Source organism: Primulina tabacum, chromosome 11, assembly GCF_025594145.1.
Source record: "Primulina tabacum isolate GXHZ01 chromosome 11, ASM2559414v2, whole genome shotgun sequence".
NCBI lineage: Eukaryota > Viridiplantae > Streptophyta > Magnoliopsida > Lamiales > Gesneriaceae > Primulina > Primulina tabacum.
The window spans coordinates 22773000-22783568 of NC_134560.1; the positions used below are offsets into that span (position 1 = coordinate 22773000).

Here is a 10569-nt window from a genome sequence, read left to right on the forward strand (position 1 = left end):
GCCATGAACCCGCTCACAAAGGACCTAGACCAAACCTCAAGCCACCTAACCAAACCAAGCTTCCAGCCCCATGCATGCATCTAACCGCTAGGAAACCGATACTTCACAACAAGCCTCCTACCGAGACCAAATCACCCCCCTCGCCCGATCGTCCGTCCTCTTGTCTCCAGCATGGCTCGAGCCATTCTAGACCCTGACTCAAACCCACCAGGGTATGGTCTAGGGCTGGAGAAGGCTCCCGCATGGCTGGTGTACAAGAACCCTAGGATCGAACTACTAGCACAAATCCAAGATCTACATGGCCCTCACGTTTTTGAACAAAACCTGATCAACTTCACGCTTCTGCACCTAAAACTCTCACTCTCAATCTGCACATGCTCTTGACAACCCAACACAGCAGCCCCTTGCACCACATAACAGAAAATGTGAGTGGTTGAATCAAATGATGCAAGTTCCATGATAAATCACCACCAAAAACGCACCCACATACAAGATCGAGTTCTGAACATATAAATACACGTATTACAGAATATTTAGGGCGTATATGATGAGAAATGAAAGTAAAGCTTGCCTTGATGAGTGGAAGAACCAAAAACGATGCAAAAATGGAGACCAGGGGGAAGTTTTCTTGCAAGAAAATGCTTGCCTGAAACGTTGCTGCTGGGGGAGTGCTAAAACCAAGAGAAATGAGTTGAGTGGAGGGGAGTGTCGGCTGTTTAGTTTAGGTTTAGGTTTAAGTTTAGGTTTATGTAGTAATTAAATACTTGAATAATAGATAATGGGCCTAAATTTGATAATTAAAAGCTTAAAAAATTAATTAATCCCAATAAGCTTAAAATTAGGCCCATTAAATCTAAACATACTGCCAAAAAATATTTCGTGTTGAAAAAGTTTTGAAAATAATAACCGAACCCTAAAAAAGTCCTTCGATTTGAAAAAATTTGCGTACCGTAACAATTAAAAATCCTGCGGGTAAAAATACCTAAAATTTCTCATTTATGAAAAATACTCAAAAAAAATTTCTTTAAATTAATTTATAAAAATAACTCGTGTAATAAAATAATTTTCCTGAAAATTCTCCGGTTTCAGATCCTCGTTCGAACGTGAAATGCACCTAGAAACCCTAATGCGTGAACTTTTAAAATTTCATGAATTAAATCCTATCATGCATGAATTACGCATAAAATGCATAAAAATAATTAACCACCTAATTTAAAATAAAATCCTAGATTGCATGCACTTAGGTTAAGCTCGATTGGTGTGAAAGTCTCCTAGGTTCACTAGGACTCCTAGTTAGATTAGGACTCAACCAACCCCTTAACCCTTGACCAGCACTGCCCATCACGAACCTTGGACCACGCCTCGTCCCAGACCTGCCCAAGCCCTCGAGCCAGCCCCTGGCCCTTCCAAATCACCTTGCGCACAACCTTGACACACGCAACTCCCATCCCCTTGAATTTTTGGAGTCCTATTCGAGCTAGGACTCAACTAGCCAATCAACCACCGAGCCAATAACCTCCTAAACACCCACGTACCCTCACTGACCAAGCCTAGACTAGCACCGAACCCCCATCCCTGATCGAAGCCGCATACACCCATGCATGCGCTGCCCCTAGATCGCGACCTTCTACCTTGCTTCCCTTCGAGCTGCCTCGAGTCCTGTCTGCACCAAGCCCAGCCTTCACGCCGATCCACCTTCCCTAGATTCTAATGGACCAGTTTAGCCAGCCCAAGCCAGCCGCAAACCCCCCTTGGCTGCTGCTGCCCTTGCATGAGTGTGAGGAGAGTCCTAGTTCACTAGGACTCTTCCCTAGCAACTCCGTCGAATCCTAGCCGCCCTAGGACCCAACCTAGCCCTAGACCGAGACCATCACTACCCCTGAACCTGCCCTGGCCGAGCCCCAACAACCCATGCAAGCTAGCCAACCTCATGACCCTCCTAGTGCATATGGATTGACTCGAAAACCCTAGGACTCCTCTCCCTTGTTATCATTCGGTTTCCAGCCTTGTTTTATTTTAATTTTATTCTTATTCCCTTCATGTTTCATCGTACTTTTGCAGCGTAATCGTTGGAAATCATGTTATGATCACATATACTTAAAAACGTTAAAAACTTTTGAAAATATTTGACAAAACGAATAACCAACTGTATAAACATATTTTTCATGCATAAAATATTAAAACATGCATATTATGATTTGAATGATACATAAAAGGGTTTAAAACGTTCCTTTGTGTTTAAAACGCTCGAATTTTCAATAGTCGACGAGGGTTCGAAGATGGACGACCAGACGACGAAGAACCCTAGCTTTTCTCCTATTTATATTCTTGAAAATAATGTGTGTGCTTGTGTGTGTATTTCGGCTGAATTTTGGCTCCCAAAACACCTAGGTGACATATTTATAGATTTAATTTTTCATGCTAATAAGCTTTGGTTTTAGGCCTCCAAGTATAGGAGCAATTAGGCCTACTAAATTTAGTTAAATTGGCCCAATAACTCTTATTTAATTAAATCATAAAAGTTTATAAAATTAGTTTCCAAAAAAGAATAGTTTTGATCTTTTAAAAACTCCTTGTTTGCCCAAAACCGGCGTTCCGGGAAAAATCGAGCTCGACTCCTAAAATAATTCGAACTATATCATTTCTAGAAAAATTAAATCATTTTTAATCATATTAGGAAGCCTTGCAAACATTTAATGAAAAATAAATATTCTTGTCTTGGCCGTCTGCGGTCTCCTTTCCCCTGCCTATTATCGAATATTCGGGTAAAATCCTTCAACTTCATGAAATCATGTCATATAATCATTTAATCATGCAATCATACATTTAATAGTTTAATAAGCATCAAGTAAGAATTTAAGATCAATTAAATAAAACAATTCAGTAATTCAAGTAATTTTGCATGCATATTGTTTGCGTAGGTTGGTTTTTCGGACATTACAAATCTCTCCCCCTTAAAAGAATTTCATCCTCGAAATTTTCCCTTGTATTGATAATTGTAAAGCTTAGATTCCCTCATCCACTTCAAACTTAACCCTCTAACTTAAATCTCTCTTCATTTCGGTCCTCCCAATCTTGAAAATTGTAATTCTATCTCAAAACGTTTCCCAATGTTGACTCCTAAATCCAGCTCAAGTAGTGCATGCACCATATTCTCCTCTAAGTTCTTCACTGTTCCAATACATTCCATTAACCCATTTAAACATTTCATACAATAATGGCATTGTAAGAACGTTAAATAACGAGGTTTCCAAAATTAGTGTTGTGTGGGCTCTGCCTCAGTCTCTTCAGCTTGCATCACCTAGACCCTTCCAGTAGTGGGTTGCTTGAGCTTTGGGCAATCCCCATCCTTGTATCCCAAATCTCCGCACTTGAAGCACCTCTAGGTGCCCCACATGCACTTGCCATAATGTGGCCGATTGCACTCCTTGCACAATGGCTTCTCATATGTCTTAGATATGTTCTCTTTAGGTGGTTGTCCTTGTGGTTTTGGTGGGTCAAGTTACTTAGTTGGTCCCATCCAAGGCTTCTTGTTATTTTGAGTAGCTTGCTGAGCATGATTCCTCTTTTGTTGCATCTCCCAATCTATATCTTTGAGTGACTGCTCGGCTCTAAAAGATTCGGCAACGGCAGTAGTATAATCAGTAGGATTACCGAGCATCACATCATGACGGATAGTCGGCCTCAAACCATCTAGGGAGTGTCGTAATTTTTCCGCAGCATCATTCGCAATAATGGGAACAAAATGACGGCCCCTATCAAACTTCTTCACAAACTCGGCAATAAACCAATCCCCCTGATGGAGACTCATAAAGTCTTTCTTAAGCCTAGAACGTACATCAGCAGTGAAATATTTATCATAGAACACCCTCTTGAAATCCTCCCATGTCAAAGTCGCTATATTCACCCCTCGCTCTGCTTTCTCCCACCATAAGGAAGCATCGTCCTTCAGCAGATAGATGGTACAACGAACTCGATCAGTGTCCGTCATATCCATGTAATGAAAGATCACCTCTAAAAATCGAATCGATCCCTCAGCAACGAATGGATCAGTATTGCCACGAAAATCCTCAGGGTTCATCATCTTAAATCGCTCATATGCAGCCTCCGATCTAACCTTCGCTCCATTTCCTACGTGTTGCTCTAGTAATCATGCCATACCAGCTAGTACACGAGCACTAGCATCTTGATTAGGTGGAGGCTGTGGAATCTCCTCCTTCTGTCTATCCTCATCATATACACGTAAAATCATTCTTGAAGGCATCTCTGTATACGTCGTCCAAACCACCTAACAAACATGCACTTAAAAATTTTCATGCAACATGCAACTAACATTTATATCATGTATTATAAAAGCATTTTTAAAAGAATTTTAGCATATACAATATAAAGCAGTAAAACTCACATACTTGAGTCGTGACTTCTTGAGCTTCTCGGAGTGACAGTACACAACCCTTTGGGGATCTTCGGCTCTGATACCAACTTAAACGACCTCGATTTTTTTTAAATCATAAACTCAAAAATTACTAAATAAAATAACTTAAAATTACCATAAATCAAAATAATTTAACATTTCAAATCTCAAGTGAATTAAAAAATCCCTAAATCATCAACTAACCAAAACTTCTAAATCGACCTTAACAAAGATCAACTAACAATATAATAAAGCATAAAAATCCCTAATAAAATCAATACCAATAAATCTTTAAATCTTTTATCTAACAAGCTAGTGCAAAAATAAATGTCAATCGAGAGTGTACTGCTGCATTCAATCCACTCAAGCGTCAGTGCCTCCTCAAATCATCAAATCCTGCATCATTCAAACTTAGTGAGTATAATGACTCAACACGTTCTAAAAATGAGTAGCAAGTAATATATATACAATCATATGCAATAAAATCATACTTTTATTTAAAATAGCTTTTTAGCATAAATAAATCATAAATCGTAAAATCATTTTTAATCGTAAAGCTTTCAATCCTTTACCAATTTGTGTGAAATTTGATCATCGAAAGTGAATACCTTTTATCCTCTGGTCGACTGATCATTTTTCAGCTCCACATGGCCCATGGGGGTGGGCACTAGGCTCCGCCATGGAAATACGATCGTCAGGTTTAATCTAGGGCCTTTTCCCGTAAACGGGCTTCCTCTAGGCCTTTTCCCGTAAACGGGCTTCCCACAAAATTGTAAGTTCACCGTTCCTTCTTAAAACGGATCCCCCACATATCATTTATCATTTTTTACAGTCAATTCACATCCCTCAAAATATTTTTACTTTTCTTTTAAAAGCATATAATATCATAACTTTCAAAAAATAGCATTTTAGTAGTAAAAATTGCACAATTTTACCATAAATCATAAAATATCATATTTTAATAAAAATAATCATTTTAAATCATTTAACATGCGTTATGATCCTTAGGGACGCTGCCAAGATTTTACGAAATTACCCAAATGGCATAGGAGAAAGTCGTCTTCACTGGCAAGAAGTGCACTGACTTAGTGAGTCGATCAACTATAAAACAAATGGCATTGGATCCTCTGACCGACCTCGAAAAACCAACAACGAAGTCCATGTTAATATTCTCCCACTTCCACTCGGGGATAGGAAGTGGCTTAAGAATTCCTACTTGCCTCTGATGCTCTGCCTTCACTTGTTGACAAGTGAGGCATTCAGACACAAATCAGCGGATATCTCGCTTCATACCTGGCCACCAATACAAAATCTGCAAATCCTTGTATATCTTTGCACCTCCTGGGTGGATAGAATACGGAGATGCATGTGACTCTTTCAAAATATCCTCTCTGATGGAATCAACACTAGGCACCCACATCCTTCCTATGTACCTCACAATACCATCAGACACTGTGTAGAGTACACTGCCCTTGATTTCATCCTTCAGTCGCCATTTCTGCAACTGCTCATATGAAAGATGACCTCTACGGATTCGATCAAACAAAGAAGATTGGACTACCAGATTAGATAGCTTAGGAGCTCTGCCTTTAGGATAAACCTCTAACCCAAATCTATGAATCTCTGACTGAAGAGATCTCTGTACTGACAGTTGTCCTACAACTGCAACTTTTCTGTTCAAGGCGTCTGCCACAACATTAGCTTTCCTCCAATGGTAGCTAATCTCACAATCGTAGTCTTTTACCAACTCCAACCACCGTCTTTGTCTCATATTCAATTCTTTCTGCGTGAAGAAATTCTTGAGACTATTGTGATCAATGAATATTTGGAATTTCTCGCCGTACAAGTAATGTCTCCAAATCTTTAACGCAAAGACAACTGCAGCTAACTCAAGATCATGAGTCGAGAAGTTCTTATCATGCACTTTCAACTGTCTGGAGGCATAAGCTATAACCCGACCATGCTGCATCAAAACTGCGACTAACCCGAGTTTAGAAGCATCGGTGTATAGCACAAAATTGCCTTGAACTGCTGGCATGGCTAACACTGGCGCTGTAATAAGAGCTTTCTTCAAAGTATCGAAGCTCTTCTGGCACTCATCACTTCATATGAATTTACCATTCTTTTTAGTAAATGAAGTGAGTGGCACTGCGATCGAAGAAAATCTCTGAATAAATTTCCTGTAGTAGCCTGTTATGCCTAGGAAACTACGGATCTCTGACGCATTCTTCGGCTCAACCCATTCCTTAACTGCTGCCACTTTGGCTGGGTACACCTCGACACCACTGCTAGATATTGTATGACCCAAAAATGATAACTTCTCCAACCAGAATTCTCACTTACTGAATTTTGCAAACAACTTACGACTATGCAAGACCTGCAAAACTGTACCCAAATGCTGATGTTGCTCCTCATGACTCTTCGAGTATATGAGAATGTCGTCAATGAACACTATTACGAACTGATCTAGGTAGGGTTGGAATACTCGGTTCATGAGGAACATAAATAACGTTGGAGCATTCGTCAGTCCAAACGGCATCACTAAGAACTCGTAATGCCCATATCTGGTCCTGAAGGCTGTCTTATGAACATCTGAATCTTTTACCTTCAGCTGATGATATCCAGATCGTAGATCTATCTTAGAGAACACTGTAGCTCCCTGCAATTTAATCGAACAAGTCCTTCATCCTTGGAAGTTGGTATTTATTCTTGATTGTTACCTTTTTCAGTTATCGGTAATCGATACACAGCCTCATACTCCCATCTTTCTTCTTTTCGAAGAGTACTGGTGCTCTCCATGGTGAGAAACTAGGGCAGATGAATTATTTATCCAAGAGCTCCTGAATCTACTGCTTGAGTTCTAACATCTCAGCTGGAGCTAATCGGTACGGTGCCTTTGAGATTGGCACGGTGCCTGGCATAAGGTCGATGGCGAACTCCACCTCTCTCCGGTGGAAGGCCTGTGACGTCGTTTGGAAAGACGTCAGGAAAATCTCTGGCAATCGGTACATCAGATATCGATGGAGTGGGTATGTCAAGTGCGGAAATAACGATGGCCAAGAAAGCCTGACACCCCTTATGAATAAGTCTCCGAGCCTGCATGCAAGAAATCATGCGAAGGAAACTCCTCCATCTATCTGGCTCAAAGAGAAACTGCTCCATGCCTAAATGTCTTAACAACACTGACCTTCTCTGAAATTCAATGAGAACTTTGTTCTTCGTCAGCCAGTCCATTCCCAAGATGATATCAAATTCTGGCATCGACAACACGATTAGATCGGCATACACTAGGTGGCCCTGCAGTTCAAGATCGATATCTCTAACCACGCTAGTAGCTGATAGATCTTCCTCTGATGGGAGTGTCACTGAATAGCTCACATCGAGTCCAATAGACTTGATGTCAAGATGATTAGCCAACGTCTCCGAAATAAAAGAGTGATTTGCCCCTGAATCTATCAAGGCCTTTGTGGCTACTCTCTTCATGAAAATATTTCCTGAGAGACGTTGGTACAACACAGAAACTTATATCCCAAAAATTCTAATCTTAATCTCAAGCACAGTAGAAAAATCTCTACCCGAGTCACCAAAAATACTATTAGCACATTAATAATCGCAAATAAAATTCGAAACATGCATAGGAATAATAATGTGGTGCTGAATTAAATTAATTACCAGTTAGCAGGGTCGTGTCTGGATTCGCATCCTCGGCCTGCATTGCGAACACTCTACCCTGGGTCGGATGCCTCCACTGTGGGCTGTCCTTCAACATATGATCACTAACTCCACGCTTGAAGCATTTGCCCGATCCAAATAAACAATGTCCCGGATGCTGGCGGTTCCACTTCGGGCACACTGGGTACTCACCGGGTCTATGAGGAGACTTATGTTGAGGAATAGGACCCATGCCTTTCGGTGGTCCCTGAAAGGGTCTCTTCCCCTATTGTCCTTGGAAGGCCTCTTAAACTGAGGTCGCTGCTGTTGCTGCTGCTGAGGCACCTGATAGAGCCTCTTGCCCTGTCTATCGACCTCAATGTCCCTCTGGTCCTGCTCTGCCGCCATAGCTCTCGACATGGAAACTGCATAAGTTGTAGGACCAGAAACTCGAACATCACGGCGCAAGATCTGCCGCAACCCATCCATAAAATGCCTCAGCTTCTCTCGGGTATCATTTGCAATCAGGAACACAAAGTGACACCCCCTCTCAAACTTCGTGACGAAGTCTGCCACGATGCTGTCTCCCTGTCGCAGCGACATGAACTCCCTGGTCAGGCGGGAGCGTGCTTGTTCAGTGAAGTACTTGGAGTAGAAAACCTCCTTGAACCCATTCCACGTCAGTGTTTGTATGTTCACTGACACTGACGCGCTTTCCCACCAAAGCCTGGCATCTGCAGTTAACAAGAAGGTGGCACATCTAACTCTTTCTGCATCATGCAGCTCCATAAACGCAAAGATTACCTCGATGGACTTAATCCATCCTTCCGCTATCACCGGGTCAGTAGTCTCCGAGAACTCCTTCGGATCCATCCACTTAAACCTCTCATAGGCTGCCTCCGGTCTGGGCCTCGCCCCTGTGTCTATTGGAGTCTGGTTCCCCGCAAACTGTGCGAAGAACTTGGTCATTCCTGCAAGCATCTGAGTCTGCATATATGGGGGTGGACAAGGAGGAGTGACCCTCTCCCCATTCTGGGCTTCCCTATTCTCATCGCCTACTTCACGCACAATCCAACGTCTGGGAGGCATACTGTTCCAACATTTACCCAACACGTAAACCCTACATGCATGAACATAATACTAATATTATAAGATGCACGTAAATTGAACTCAAACATGCACATGCTGAAATCATGACTGGATACATATTACATGAATGAATTTAAAACTTTAAAACTTACAGACTTGAGGTGTGGATTCGTGAGCTTCTCGCAACTGGCATTAGGCATAACCCTTTACAAGAATATTGCTCTGGTACCAACTGTAACATACCGTACTTTTAAACTACTTTAAAATTTGCGGAAAAAAAAAAATTTTCTTAATTAAATAAAAACCTTCAAATTTCGATAACAATAAACTGATCATTCAAAATATTTGCAACGAAAAGATCACAAATAAAGTTTGCTAAAAACACTTGTTTTAAATATCGTAAATGGTAGAACCCGTAACTTAGACTACGTATAAGCCATGCATAATTCTAGTATTTAAATTAAAATGATTTTATTGCATGAGTATTTAAATTTAATTATTTTACGTAGTAGTTTAATTTTTATCATTTCAATTATTTCAGTGAGGCCGGACTGAAGTTGGAGTTTAGAGATAAAATTTAAGATTCAGAAAACATTTCCAGAATTTATTTTAGCTAGCAAGTAAGTTAATTTAAGGTATTAAGGAGGGTTAGGGAATTATATATACAACTTGAGGTGAGTAGGAAATAAATTCATTTAAGTTCCATAATTAAGGGGTTAATTCACTAAATTTTTTAAAGGATATGTAAGGCTTTTAAGGGTTATAGATTTACTAACTAATCAACATTTCCCCTTCATTTTTATTCTAAAATTTTCGGCCCCCTTAGATGACTAAGCAATACCTTGCCAACTCACCCTTTGACCCATTCTTTGTCACTCCTTAGCATGGTTATCTTTTCAGCCTTAATTAATTAATTAATACTAGATCATTATCCTTACCTAGTCTAGCATGTAGGAATCGGTCATTAGCCCTCCAACAAACACCCCAACAAATCATTTGATATCAAACAAAAATTCAAATTTCAAATAGGAAACTTGGTCTTGCATTCCCCATTATATTTGCAACCATTTCCCTCACTCTCCTAACCAATATTTCTCCTCTCCATCACCGAAATTCAGAGCCATTTCAGAGTAGAAAAACGTAAACCTCATAGCTAGAAACAAGAGAGAAAACCGAGTAAGAATCAAGGTAGCAAGAGCGCTCCACCTCCTCCGCGTCGAATCGCCTCATCCTTTCGTTTTTCTTTGAAACGAAACCAGGCATGCATATATTCTTCCTTGACTCTTCAATCAAGTCATATTATCAGTATTTAACATTACATGATCATCATTTCCATGCAAAAAAACCAAAATCTATCAAAAATTTTCAGAAAATAAAAGATGCAGAATTTCGGCTTTCATGATGCTCTTCACGGG

At 40.4% G+C, this 10569-nt stretch overlaps 1 protein-coding gene across 1 annotated transcript; it reads right to left on the reverse strand.

Annotated features, from left to right (window-relative positions):
• Window positions 1–3502: 3502 nt before the first annotated feature.
• Window positions 3503–4084, reverse strand: LOC142519695 (uncharacterized). Its single transcript, XM_075622726.1, has one exon. It carries the CDS (start codon window positions 4082–4084, stop codon window positions 3503–3505), a length of 582 nt encoding a protein of 193 aa, XP_075478841.1.
• Between the last annotated feature and the right edge of the window lie 6485 nt (window positions 4085–10569).

Bases quoted from the DNA above. Each gene is read 5' to 3' on its own strand.
- LOC142519695 (XM_075622726.1), bottom strand. From the start codon at position 4,084: ATGATGAACCCTGAGGATTTTCGTGGCAATACTGATCCATTCGTTGCT.